At 44.2% G+C, this 14674-nt stretch overlaps 1 protein-coding gene across 1 annotated transcript; it reads right to left on the bottom strand.

Annotated features, from left to right (window-relative positions):
* Positions 1-919: 919 nt before the first annotated feature.
* TTR (transthyretin) lies at positions 920-9903 on the bottom strand. The gene is made up of 4 exons (XM_019986965.2): positions 9745-9903; positions 8319-8449; positions 4847-4982; positions 920-1170 (listed from the first exon to the last, which is right to left on the bottom strand). Exons 1-4 carry the CDS (start codon positions 9811-9813, stop codon positions 1063-1065), a joined length of 444 nt encoding a protein of 147 aa, XP_019842524.1. The 5' UTR covers positions 9814-9903; the 3' UTR covers positions 920-1062.
* Between the last annotated feature and the right edge of the window lie 4771 nt (positions 9904-14674).

A 14674-nucleotide genomic window follows, 5' to 3' on the forward strand; every position in this document is an offset into this window, starting at 1 on the left:
ATTGAACACACGTCTGCTGCACTGGCAGGTGGATTCTTTACCACTGAGCCATCGGGGAAGCCTGCCTTGGACCATACCATAGCCCTTGTCAAGTCATGATGACACAGTTATCTTCTTAAAAGGCTGTGAGCTCTTCATTTGAAGGCATTCTATCTATCCTTAGGTTCACAGCATCTAAAGTAATGCTTGGCATACAGCAGTCTCTCAGTACCTGAAGTTTGGGTTAGTCTAGGTGAATTAGCAATGGCATCCCACTCCAGTACTCTTGCCTGGAAAATCCCATGGATGGAGGAGCCTGGTAGGCTGCAGTCCATGGGGTTGCTAAGAGTCGGACACGACTGAGCGACTTCACTTTCACTTTTTACTTTCATGCATTGGAGAAGGAAATGGCAACCCACTCCAGTGTTCTTGCCTGGAAAATCCCAGGGACGGGGGAGACTGGTGGCCTGCTGTCTATGGGGTCGCACAGAGTCGGACACGACTGAAGTGACTTAGCAGCAGCAGCAGGTGAATTAGGGGTGCGAGGGTCCACTGAATACATCTCCTAGTCTGAGTCGGATTACAGGGCTCGAGTCACTCTTAGTCTGTCCCAGTGGAGCTGGGCTACTCTTGAAATCAGTAAAGCACTTAAATGCACAGAATAAAGAAGAGGACTTTAGGATTTGCCTTTTGCTATTCACCGAAGGTGAGAGGCAAAGATAGCTTTCTCATTTTCAGAATGTGTGTTTTTAATAGCTGCTGACCAGAACGAATATGTGCTTAGCTTGGAAAACAATGGAAATTTGGAGTTCCCCAGAGTGCCTCTAGAGATGTTTCTTTTAGTTCTTTGCATTTCTGTCAAATTTAGATTCTTTTTTTTTTTTTTTTTTGAGAGGATGACAAGGGAATCAAAAAAAGCAAGGACAAATGAAATGGGAAGTGCTTTAATAGGCATGTTTTATTGTTTCTGCCTATTTTCTAACATAGCTTATAAAGTGAAAACACTGCTTTAATAAAAATGGAATACTCTCGGTTACACCAAATCCTGTCCTTCATCCTTCAGGTCCGCTGAGGCAGGCACCCTCACGCCTTGGGACTGCTGACCAGGGCGGTGGTAGAGTAGGAGTAGGGGCTGAGCAGGGCGGCGATGGTGTAGTGGCGGGGGCCAGAGTCGTTGGCTGTGAACACCACCTGCAGGGAACACAGACAGGATTGCTTTCCAGCACAGCCCCCAACCGGAAATCATTCAGAGACTTCGGGAAGTCCAGTGCCAAAGAAATTGTTTTTATTTTCTTGTTTTCTGAAACGGTGCAAAAGGCAAAATTCCGAATATACTGGCCAACTAAGCTGTCGGAACCTTGCACAGCCCTTTCAATAAGATTCTTCACTCCCCACCCCCACCCATATAATTAGATCTCTCTTTAGGGGGGCAAATTCACACTGATAATCAAGGTGGCTCTAACCTGACCGAGAGAAATCACAGAACTCCTTATTGCTTGTGTCTCATGTTCTTGGTTTTGGAAAAAGGAAGAGAGAATGTAGAAACTGCCATTAGTGACCCAAAAGCCTAAGAATGATGGTTGCAAGCTCACCGCAGACTTAGAGACCCTAGAATTTTGAAGCCAGAAGGTAGCATTCTTCCCATTTCACAGATGAGTGAACCAGACCTCCGAGTTAGGGTGTTTGGCCCATGTTCATGAAGTGACAGAGCCAGGCTAGATGTTAAGCCACCTGTCTCCAAACCCGAGACATTTTTTTCCCCTACTATTCCTTTGCATCTCCTAACATGCAAAAGAATAAGTGTATTTTGTGTATATAACATGCAATGAAATACAGAGTCAAAGCATCGGAGGGTTCTATTTACAGTGCAAGCAGAGTATGGAAGATCATGTTGGAATTCTGCAATGCACACATGTTGGGGCTCTTTTAAGCTTTGGAACTGGGCAAATTGTCTATGAGAGCATGGTTCCCATTAGTTATATACTTCAGGCAAATTTCATAGAGCTGAGACTCCAAGTGCTGGGATAGTCTAGGTGCCCAGAGTGAGGCAAGTTGAGACAACTTGGTTCAGGAGGGAGATGGAGGGCAGCAAGCAGATATTTAGTTTTACTTATTTTATACAGAGGTCATGGATTGAACTTTGAATACACGATATATGCTGCTGCTGCTGCTAAGTCGCTTCAGTCGTGTCCGACTCTGTGCGACCCCATAGACGGCAGCCCAGCAGGCTCCCCCGTCCCTGGGATTCTCCAGGCAAGAACACTGGAGTGAGTTGCCATTTCCTTCTCCAATGCATGAAAGTGAAAAGTGAAAGTGAAGTCTCTCAGTCGTGTCCAACTCTTAGCGACCCCATGGACTGCAGCCTACCAGGCTCCTCCATCCATGGGATTTTCCAGGCAAGAGTACTGGAGTGGGGTGCCATTGCCTTCTCCAACACCCTATATAAGCACCTTTTATTTTAAATATGGACAAAGGAAACCTTGATGACTTGGGGATGGGAGAAAAAAAGATCCAATTAAACTGTACTGAAAACAAAAATATCAGAGCAGGAGGAGGTGAGAATCACTTAAGAGTCTCTGTGCAAGAAGGAGAAATATAGTATGACATCCCTTAAATGTGGAACCTAAAAAGAAATGATACAAGTGAACTAAGGTACAAAACAGACCCACAGAATTAGAAAACTTGCGGGGAGGGATAGTTAGGGAGTTTGGGAAGGTCGTGTACACACTACTGTATTGAAAATGGGTAACCAACAAGGACCTACTGTGTAGCACATGGAACTCTATTCAATGTCACATGCCAGCCTGGGTGGGAAAGGGGTTGAGGGAGAGTGGATACATGTATATGTGTGGCTGAGCCCCTTCGCTATTATCTGAAACTATCACAACATTGTTAATTGGCTGTACCCCAATACAAAATAGAAAGTTTAAAGTCTGAAACCAAAAAAAGAATCTCTCTGCAGGAGAAAGGGCATTCCTTAAGGGCCACGTTTCTGGGAGCAGGTTAGGAGAATTTCTGATCTCTTGTAATGACATTGGCTTCCAGACTCATTTAATTCTTCCTAAAAATTGTAAATGGCATGATCTGCATTCAGAAATCCATGAGGTCGAGAGGACTAATAGTCCCAACGGAAATGTCTTGTTAAATGTAATATGGCTGCCTGGGTCGTTGGCCAAGGCAGAGGTGACTAGTGCTGAAGGATGGCAGTGTTTTGGAAGGTCCTCAGAAGAAGCTGACAGAAAAGGAACTTATAGTTGAACCCACCACGCACCCACCAGTCACCCAAGTGAGGCACTGGGACTTAGGTATGACTCCTCACGCTCTCTCTCCTTCCCTGTTATCCATTCAGGCTCCAAGTTGGGCTCATGGTCCTGCCTGCAATGTCTTACATCAGTCACTTTCCCTCCATCCCAAGGGCAGGGATGTGTTTTCACTTCTGAATCTCTAGCTTCTAGCAGCCTTCTTAGCAATAGCAGGTTTTCATTTTTCAAATGTTTGTTTAATGAATACTGAAAGAGTGAAGAGCAGGCTGGGAAGCTAACATCTGATGGGCAGGAATAGCAGATCATGGGCAGGACAGTGCTGCGTCTTCTCAGATGGTCTCATCAGGCTGAGATCAGGGGGCATAAGGATTACAGGGGGTTGGTCTAGTGCTCCAGGGTGGGGCCTAGGACTCTAGGGGCAAAAGTCTTGTTCTGGGCAACATCTAAAGCCTGAAACCACCCAAGACAGGAGCTCCGCATCTTGTTGCCTGGCTGAGAAGTAGCCAGAGACATGCGTCTGGGTAGATAGGGCTTCCTCGGTGACCTGTGGGCCCCAGAAATCAAACAGGCCTAAGGTTTCCCTGGCAACACTGTCTACTAAAAGAAACGTTTTATGTCAATGAAAAGTCTCATCCATGACTAAGCCAGAGAGAATGGTTCCCTTTCATGCTGAGCTATTTTTGATGCAATTAGTTGATCTTTAACTCTGACCAGCATGTCTGGATTCTATTTCCATGGCAGCCATCTGTTTTACATGACTTGAGGAATTACAGACAAGGAAGACATAGGGATAACTTTGAGGTTCCCACTGCCTCATCAGCAGAGGAACAGAGTGTGAACCAGGGGCTACAATTGTGTCTTTATTATTGTTATTAGCTTTTCTCACAGGAAGAAAGCTGAAGCACACTAAGGCTAAACCCGGCCTTGGCCCTGGTGACAAATACTACTGTTTCTTCTGTTACTGGCCCCATGACCTTGACAAGTTACTTAACTTCCCTGTGCCTCACTTTCTTCACCCGTAAAATGGGGATAATAGGAATGACTGCAAGGCGTTGTTTACAAAGATCAAATAGGTTAAATATAGAAAATGGGAGTAGTCTATGCTTGATAAGTTTCATCTGTTGTGTGGCTATTATTATTTTGAATTTACTGTTTCTGTATGTACTGTCCGAATTCAATTATCCAAACCTCTGGAAGCCCGATGAGTTCTAGAATGAAAAAGTTGTCAGATTTTAGAGAAGTAAAATGATGCATCTAATTTTTGTTGTGGGACACCCTAAGTTGGGGTCTGGAGCATTGCCTAATAATCCAATCTATTAGTATTTTTTCAGCAGACAAATAATCACATTCAGGGGAAGGAAATGAAATCTCTCAGGAGCATTTCATAAGTTCAGGTCCTGTTACTGAATGAATTATCGTCAAACAGAGGAAAAGTTTGCTTTTCAGAGTTTTGTGGATTTCTGGAGAAATGGGAAAGCCGCTGTACTAGACTGACATTTTCTTTCTGACTTTTCTGTGGTGTGCAAAGTGCAAGCAGCGCATTTCCTGGGATTGCAAACAAACAGACAAAAAATAAAAAACAATGCTGGCCTCCTTACACTCACCTCTGCAAATTCATGGAACGGGGAGATGCCAAGTGACTTCCAGTAGGATTTGGTGTCTAATTCCACTTTGTATAGTCCCTCTACAAATTTGTCCTCTGTGGTGAGCCCATGGAGCTCTCCAGATTCACTGGTTTTCCTAAAAGGTGCAAAAGCCCAGGTTAAGTTAGGCATTGAGGGAATAAATGCCATGGCAAGGTGACACCACACACAGACACACAAATGTGCACACACACTCCTATATACAGTTTGTGTATGGGAGTGTGTGTATTAGTCACTTAGTCTTGTCTGAGTCTTTGTGACCCCATGAATTGTAGCCCACTAGGCTCCTCTGTTCATGGAATTCTCCAGGCCAGAATACTGGAGTGTGTAACCATTCCCTTCTCCAGGGGATCTTCCTGACCCAGGGATTGATCCTGAGTCTCCTGCATTGCAGGCAAATTCTTGACCATCTGAGCCACCAGGGAAGCCCAAGAATACTGCAGAGGGTAACCATTCCCTTCTCCAGGGGATCTTCCTGACCCAGGGATTGATCCTGAGTCTCCTGCATTGCAGGCAAATTCTTGACCATCTGAGCCACCAGGGAAGCCCAAGAATACTGCAGAAGGTAACCATTCCCTTCTCCAGGGGATCTTACCAACCCATGTGAAGATATATGTATATATTTCTTTCCTCAATTAGGTCAGGATAGGGAAAATTTTAGTGACTGTCTAAAATTAACTAACAGAAAACTTGTCAGGAATGTTTCCAAAAGCTCATTGTAGATTTTTTTTCTCTTATGAGGTTTCACTTCAAAAGAGACTTTGCAACTAACCGTTGGTGTCTGGGTGAAGTTTCATAACTACCCTGGAAGTGGCCGTGAGCAGCTCTGACTGTGGTTCCTTTGACCCCAGGGCCTCACTCCTCTCCCCTGTGGTGTGAGAGTGTCTTCCAGAGGTGGTATCATCTGTACACATGGTGGGGACTCCCAATGCAAGGAGAAACCTGTATCTGACTCTTTCATTGTTTATATAATTAAGCTCCTTGGCAGCTCTGTGCCATCAAAAAATACTAGGCAATTCATTTTTCTTTTTAAACTAAGCAACTTCTATTTCCATGTAAGTGCCCACTTGATAGGCTTCCTTGATGGCTCAGTGGTGAAGAATCTACCTGCCAACGCAGGAGGCATGGGTTCTACCCCTGGGTTGGAAAGATCCCCTAGAAAAGAAAATACTCACTCCAGTATTCTTTCCTTGGAAGTCCCATGGACAGAAGAGCCTGGTGGGCTACACAGTCCAGGGGGTGGCAAAGAGTCAGACCTGACTTAGCAACTAAAATGACAACCTGCTTGATGGCTGGTGTTAGAAATCGTTCTCAATTAGACAGCAAAAACTAGGACAGACTAAAACAGAATGGCTCTGTTCATTACTCTCCCACCTTTCTTCTTTGCTAGGAATAAAACATTGATTTTTCCATTTTTTGTCATCAGAAAAAAAAAAATTCCCACAAACATCTGAATGCTTATGGCATCCATTTTATCTCATGCTTAAAATATTCTCTTAACTACTTTCCATGGTGTGCTTGGCATTTTATAGAAACATAAATGAATTAACAAATAGAAACTCAGTTGAAACCACACCAAAGGAAATGGTCTTTCCAGTGATGGATGAAGAGTCATCATGTGATTCTTGGGGTTCAACTAAAACCCACAGAAAATCTCTTCCTGGGAAACATAAACACTTAGAAGTATTGCTTGGTACTGAGGATTTCTTGGTTGTTCATTCTTCAGCCTGCCAATACAGAAGACATAAGAGACATGGGTTTGATCCCTGGGTTGGGAAGATCCCCTGGAGGAGGGCATGGCAACCCACTCCAGTATTCTTGCCTGGAGAATCCCATGGACTGAGCAGCCTGGTGGGCTATGGCCCACAGGGTCATGAAGAGTCAGACACTTAGCATGCAATGATGGATGAAGCGTCATTGTGTGATTCTTGGGATTCAGTTAGAACCCACAGACACTCTCTTGCTGGGAGACATAAACACTTAGCAGTGTTGCTTGCTACTGAGGGTTTCTTAATTGTTCATTCTTTTAGTTGGTTGGTTTAGATTTACTAATATGGATTTTCTTTGGAATGGTTACTAGTAGAGGTGGAGAAACTCTATGAAAGTTCTAAGGCAGCCAGTGAAGGGGAGAAATCATTTGGGCTCCTGGTCGGGGGGAATGCAAGGCTGGTCTGGGTCTGTGCTTGATGTCGTGTATCTTTCTCTTCTGTGTCCTTTCTTATGGAGCTTGACAACCCAGCCTCACAGAGCAGATGCTCCACTAGGCTTTGCTGGACAACAGCCCTGGACTCGGGATGATCCAGATAAACTACGGACAGCTGCCTAGTCCATGCTATCCCTCAATTCCTTTTCTTTCATTAATATATTAACATAAATTCTACATCTTTCCTAATAGCACAAATCAAGGACTGTCAGCTTGAGTAATATGTGAAGGCATCTAGGAACCTAGAGCTCCTGAAATTTAATACACATTTTTGTAGGCGTGTATATGTGCATTTTCTTGGCATGGAATTCACAGTTTTCATCACCCTTTTTGAGTGGTTTGTGACTTCAGAAGGTGGTGAACTGGAGTGGGGGAATGGGAAGCTGTTCATGGTTCTGGTCACTCCCAGCTGGGCCGGGCAAGAGGGCATCCTTCTCAGGGCCCTCGTTCCCTCTGCCCACATTTTCAATCTACTTGCTGGTCTCCTTAGTGAATGATGTTATGAGGGACACTTTGGCTGAACCCACCTGCATTGGCCAGGGCACAATAATAACTTCTTGCCTGAGCCATCTCACAATAGGAGGTCCTGATAAGTAACCTGGAGTTGCTGCCAAAAACTAACCAGGGGAATTCAGGAGGGGTCAAAAGGAGGGAGGAGATGCCAGACCATGTGTCCTGCCAACCTCCCAGAAACCCTTGGGCTGGAATCCATCTTGGCTGAGAGGTGTGCTTGCCACCAGCTGGGACCCTGAGTCAGACCATCTATGGGCACAAGCGAAATGATTGGCCAGAGACAACCGAGAAAGCCAAGCCCACCTCCGTAAACCCTGAGACTGCGAGCCAGGAGTAAGAGTGGTCCTCCTGGGCTCTCTCCCCCTGCTGCTCTCCACTCGGGTGTCCCTTCCCAATAAAGTCTTTTGCTTTATCAGCACATGTGTCTCCTCTGACAATTCATTTCCAAGGGTTAGACAAGAGCCCACTCTCGGGCCCTAGACGGGGTCCCCCTTTAGGTAACAGTGTGATCCAGATAAACTATGGTCATCTGCCTAGTCCATGCTGTCCCTCAATTCCTTTCCTTCCATTAATATATTAACACAAATTCTTCATGTTTGCTAACATCGCAAGACAAGGACTCTCAGCTTGAGTGGTTATGTGAAGGCATACCAACCAGTGATGGGGGAATGAAAAGATATAACCAAGCCCCACGTCTGGGAGCCCCAGGCAGCTCACCCCGAGGCAAATGGCTCCCAGGTCTCGTCAGCAGCCTTCTTGAACACCTTCACACCCACGTTCGCAGCAGGACTGCCCCGGACAGCATCCAGGACCTTGACCATCAGAGGACACTTGGGTTCACCAGCGCCCTGGGTGGAGAGAAGACAAGTGACAAGTCAATAAAGTTGGTCAGAGCCACAGGCTGCATCCTTTGTGGTGTGAGACCAGGAACACGGCAGCAGGGCCGCAAGAATCCCATTTTCAGCGACAGATGGGTTGACGGTTAATGAACTTCCCTTACTCAGTGTAACACAGACACAATTGTCTCCAAAGAAAGAATAGTTTCTGCCTCCGGACATGCTGTGCTCTACTGGGGTTGTGTATTATGAACTTGAAGGGAGATAATGGTCCCTCTGAAAAGAATGGTTTTGTTAAGCCTCCTCATCTGAGTGGAGTTACTGCAAAGATATAATATGCCACAGGACCAAATAGGAGCTTCCCTGGTAGCTCAACTGGTAAAGAAGCCACCTGCAGCACAGGAGACCTGGGTTCGATCCCTGAGTCGGGAAGATCCCCTGGAGGAGGGCATGGCAACCCACTCCGATATTCTTACTAGGAGAATCCCATGGACAGAGGAGTCTGGTGGGCTATGGTCCATGGGGTCCCAAAGAGTCGGACACAACTGAGTGACTAAGTATAGCACAGGACCAAATAGCTTTTCCTGAGAACATTTTACTCAGCTGTTGCTGCAGCAGTTCCTTCTTGCTAGTTGCTGTAAAATAAAGCCAGATGATTTCATGATCCTTTTCACAGTTTTATTCTTCTAAGCCAAGCATCCCCAACTTCTGGGATCTAATGCCTGATGATCTGAGGTGGAGCTGATGTTATAATGATAGAAATAAAGTGCACGATAAATATAATACTCTTAAATCATCCCCCAACCATCCCCCAACCCCCACCTTCCAGTCTGTGGAAAAATTGTCTTCCATGAAACCAGTTCCTGGTGCCAAAAAGGTTGGGGTCCACTGTCCTAGGGGATTTAAGAATTAGATATTGGACTAGAAGGTTGTGCACCAAGCCTTTGAAGAATTAATCGGTACATACTTTTTGATTAGCTAAAGGGAAATTAGCTTTATCAAAGGTCAAGCTTCTGAAAATTCAGTAGTCACAGCTTCCAGAATATCAGATCTTTATTTCTACCATTCATCTGAGGGAACTGAGGCACCACTGCAAAGTCATAGAGGAGGGCGCCCAGGATCTGAGCCCCAGTTTAGTAAGCTCTGCAGAACTTCATTCTTTTTGAAGTTTGGATCAATGACATTTAAAAATAGATGCCGGCTGCCCTGGCCCCAGTAACAAAAGTGGGTTGGCAAAGCAGGAAGAAGTCACTTATACTTCATCCATAGGAGACAGATGAAAGAACATCAGAGAGTCAGACACTCACCACAGAGCCAGCCTCAGACACAAACACCAGTCCAGCGAGACAAAGGAGGAACAGACGGAAGGAAGCCATCCTGCCAAGAACTGCTGGGTCCCTGAGCAGACTGCCCCCAGCTCCAGGCTTTTATACTCACTTCACCCCAGCCAAGCTGCTGATCCCTGCCAACCGGACTCCAAACCTGCTGATTCTGATTATTGACTTAGTCAACAAAGGGAGAATAAGTAACCCACACAAATATGAACCTTGCCTAGAGAGATTAGAGCATCAGAACATTAGCTCTATGAAATATTCCTTTAAAAAAAAAAAGCCTTTATGGACATATTCTTAACAGGTCATTTGACCAGCTAAATCACCAAAACAAAACCACCAAAACAAAACAAAAATACTCTTCTCTGTGCTCGGCTGGATGCAGTAACATTCTTGGAATGTTTTTTTATCCCATAACATTTCTATGCATGTTTTTCCACTTTCTGCACATTTTATCATTTATTTTAAATGATCGATTCAAGTTGTGATTTATTTCACATGGAATGACATTTGGCTGTGCTCAGTTGTGTCTGACTCCTTGTGACCCCATGGACTGTAGCCCACCAGCCTCCTCTGTCCATGGAATTTTCCAGGCAAGAATACTGGAGTAGGTTGCCATTTCCTCCTCCAGGGGATCTTCCCCACCTAGGGATCGAACCCGTACCTCCTGCTTTGGCAGGTGGATTCTTTACCACTGAGCCACCTGGGAAGCCCAATGACATTTGGCTGCACAAACTTAAGTACAGTGCACCAGAAAACATCATTACACTTGAGCTATGTCTATGAGTCGACAAGGGAAAAACCTTTGGCAGTGCTTACATTTTAAAAACCCATGTTTCAGCCCAACTGAAAGTCATTTGGAAGTTTGGCTTAGTCAGCAATTTCTCCACAATTGTTGTTTCTTTTGAGAAAAGATTCTCGACCCAAGGAATAATGACACATTTAAAACTGTCATCCATGAGCCTGAAATACAGAGAGCCAGAGATTTTTTTATGGCCTCTCCTGCACTGTATGTGCAGAAACAAGTTTCCCCAGCTGACTTTTGTCAGAATCAAAATTTCTGGATGGCAATAGAAATGACCATGAGAGCTAGAAGCCATCGCTGACAACAGATTCTCTTTCTCTTGACCAACTTCCAAGTCCAGCATTTATATTCATTTGATGATTCATTGATCAAGTACCGGCTCTTGTGTGCATGTGTGTGCATCTATATGGATGTGGCTTTGTTCATGGATTAAGACAGGTTTTGTCCTGATAGAGACATATATGGAGAAGATGCAGAGAAGATGGACAACCATTTTGGACAACCACATGTCAAGGGCTAGTTCAGTTTCAAGCTTGAGAGCTGGGGGAGGATTCCCCTAGTTGACAGCTTGGAAGAAACTACACAAAAGATCATGAAGAGCTTTTTAGAAAGTGGTAGAAGGGACAGGAAGGCATTCCAGGAATATGGAAATGTGCAGGGGAGTTGGTTGACCTCAGGAAAACACCAACAAGCAAATCCAGTTTAGAGCATAGCTAGAAATGGAATCTCACAGGCTTAGAATCTGACTCTGAAGTAGCAAAGGAAAGAGTGTTGAATTTGAAGTTCGATGACCTGAGTCCTAAATCTCAGTCCAGTTCCCAGGATTACCTTCTTTGAATTATTTAATATCTCAGATACTAAGCTTACACATTTGTAAAACAGAAATACCTACTTATTTTTGGCCGCTTCTCACAGCTTGTGGAATCTTAGTTCCCTGATCAGGGACTGAACCCGGGTCTTGGCAGTGAAAGTGCTAAGCCCTAACCACTTGGCAGCCAGGGGATTCCCTGAAATACCCACTTTTCTACTTCAAAGAACTATTCTAGTAACTTTTTACATGAGATAATCAAAAGCTCCTAGTAAACTGTTAGCCTCATTCTGTTATAAAGTATAGTTTACAAAAAGAGTTCAACATCTCTGCTAAGGAGAAAATCCTTTCTCATATCTTTCATATATTGTCACCTAATATTCTCTGGACTATTTCTCAGTGCTCATAACTTGGATGGGGAGTCTGTTTTTTGACTATGGATCTTAAACATTTGAATATGCTCTCATATCCCAAGTCAATCTTCCTTCAATGCATCTTAGTGCTGCTTCTGTTAAAGCCTAGAAATATCTCCTAGAAATGTCTAAATTAAAACCTAGACATTGTGAACTGGCAACCCTGGGCTGCCTGCAGCCCATTGACACATTATGTTTGGCCTGAGGAATGTGTCTTTAAAAAATTTTGAAACAGTTGTTAAAATTGAGACATTGCCTAAAAATGTGGATTTCTGGCTTCTCTTGGGAAATCAGAAAAGAATGTAGCATTAGGTCTGTTTGCACATGTGATGATAATCACCTGGCTTTCATTCTACAATGCCCAGGCCTCTCCTTCCACCCCAAGCCTAGGTAACATCTCTAGTGGCACTCTCACGCTTGAGCATTTTTCTCTCCTTACACATGTTCTGTTTCTCTCATCTATGTGTCCCGCCTGGCCTCTTGAAAATTTGAGTTTGAAACTGCTGGTCTTCTAACAGCCACTTGAGAGCCAAGTGACAGCTTGTTTTCAATTTGCCAAATAGTCCCACTTCTCTGAACAATTCCTTTTCAGACATACTTCCCAGAATCCTCACCACCCAGAACTTCCTCGTCTGATACATTCCAATTGGTGGCCAGGGCTTCTTTTCAAATGGGGCCCTCTGAACTGGATACATGCTTCAACTGGAATCAGGACACTGTGCAGGACTTTGAGACTGTAACCTTCTTTTGGTCAGTCCCATGGTTTTTCCAGTTAGTCATGTATGGATGTGAGAGTTGGACCATAAAGAAGGCTGAGCACCAAAGAATTGATGCTTTTGAGTTATGGTACTGAAGAAGACTCCTGAGACTCCCTTGGACTGCAAGGAGATCAAACCAGTCAACGCTAAAGAAAATCAACTCTGAATATTCATTGGAAGGGCTGAAGCTGAAGCTGAAGGTCCAATACTTTGGACACCTGATGCGAAGAGCCAACTCATTGGAAAAGACCCTGATGCTGGGAAAGATTGAAGGCAGGAGGAGAAGAGGGTAACAGAGGATGAGATGGTTGGATGGCATCACTGACTCAATGGACATGAGTTTGAGCAAACTCCAGGAGATACTGAGGGACAAGGAAGCCTGGTGTGCTGCAGTCCATGGGGTCACAAAGAGTCGGATATGACTTCCACAACAACTACTATGAATGATGCCTCCTGAGCGCATCCTCAACTGTGGCAGCTGTGACCACATCTCCCCATCCTAACACTACCCATTTGACTGCTTGGTCACAATGGTCTAAAATCACCACGTATCATCCATCATCTGTGCTTTTGTCGTTTATGAATCTTATTTGGTTTTTACCTTTATTGAGGTGTATTGGACAAATGAAGTTGTAAGACATTTAACGTGCATATTGTGGTGGTTTTGTACATGTATACATTGTGAAAGGATTCCCACCATCTAATTAATGAACATCCATCTCCTCATGTATTTATGTATTTTTTTCTTTGTAGTGAGAGCATTTATGTTCTACTCTCTTAGCAAATTGTAATTATATAATACAATGTTACCAACTTGGCCCTGTGTGCTCAGTACTCAGTCGTCTGACTTTGTGACCCCATGGACTGTACCCAGCCAAGCTCCTCTGTCTATGAAATTTTCCAGGCAAGAATACTGGAGCAGTTTGCCATTTCCTACTCCAGGGGATCTTCCCAGCCCCAGGGATTGCACCCAGGTCTGCTGCATCTCTTGAATTGGTGGGCAGATTCTTTACGGCTAGTGCCACCTGGGAAGCTCATTATAAACTTCAGTCACCATGTTTTACATTAGATCTTCAGACTTTATTTATCTTATGGCTGGAAGCTTGTACCCTTTAACCAAACCCTTTCTATTTCTTCCACCCCTCCAGCTCCTGGCAACCACTTTTCTACTCTCTGTTTCTGAGTTCAATTTTTTTATACTCTACACATGGGTGAGATCATACGTTTGTCTTTCTCTGTCTGGCTTATCTTCCTTAACATAATGCCCGCAAGGTTTATCCATGTTGTTATAAATGGCATTTTTTCCCTTCTTTCTCATGGCTGGATTATATTTCATTGTATGTATACATACCACACCTTATTTATCCATCCATTCATAGACAGATATTGAGTTGTTTCCATATCTTGGCTGTTGTGAATAATGCTGCAATGAACATGGGAGTATACTTATCTCTTCAAGATCCTTTTTCCGTGTCCTTTGGATATATACTGAGAAGTGGGGTTGCTGGACTTTATGCTAGTTCTATTTTTAATTTTTTGAGGAACCTCCATACTGTTTTCAATAGTTGCTGTACCAATTTACATTCCATCAGCAGCACACAAAGTGTGCTTTTGAATTATGGTACTGAATTATGGTGCTTTCCTTTTCTTTACATCCTGGCCAGCACTAATTATCTCCTGTCTTCCTTATGGGGCTTCTCGGGTGGCTCAGTGGTAAAGAATCCACCTGCCAAGGCAAGAGACGCAGGAGACATGGGTTTGATCCCTGGGAAGATCCCCGGGAGAAGGAAATGACAACACACTCCAGTATTCTCACCTGAAAATTCCATGGACAGAAGAGCCTGACAGGCTACAGTCCATGGGGTCTCAAAGAGTCAAACATCACTGAATGACTGAGCACGCACCCACATCTTCTTTATGATAGCCATTCTGTCAGGCATGAGGCAATATCTTGCTGTGGTTACCATTTATGAACTGTAACCTAAATATAGGAACCTATGTTCACGTCTGATCTATCTCCTCGTGTTAGTTCATCACCTGCTAATTGATTCCATCATTTGTTGTAGCAGCACACCCTCCAAGTCTCATGCTCTTGGCTGCTTTGGCTTGCTTGCCTTCTAAA

The sequence above is a fragment of the Bos indicus genome, chromosome 24, assembly GCF_029378745.1.
Source record: "Bos indicus isolate NIAB-ARS_2022 breed Sahiwal x Tharparkar chromosome 24, NIAB-ARS_B.indTharparkar_mat_pri_1.0, whole genome shotgun sequence".
Classification (NCBI taxonomy): domain Eukaryota; kingdom Metazoa; phylum Chordata; class Mammalia; order Artiodactyla; family Bovidae; genus Bos; species Bos indicus.

Coding starts and splice junctions, on each gene's coding strand:
- TTR (XM_019986965.2), bottom strand. CDS start 9,813: ATGGCTTCCTTCCGTCTGTTCCTCCTTTGTCTCGCTGGACTGGTGTTT. Junction 4,983..8,318: donor TGGGAGCCATTTGCCTCGGG/GTGAGCTGCCTG, acceptor TGCACCTTTTAG/GAAAACCAGTGAATCTGGAG. Junction 1,171..4,846: donor CGTTCCATGAATTTGCAGAG/GTGAGTGTAAGG, acceptor TGTTCCCTGCAG/GTGGTGTTCACAGCCAACGA.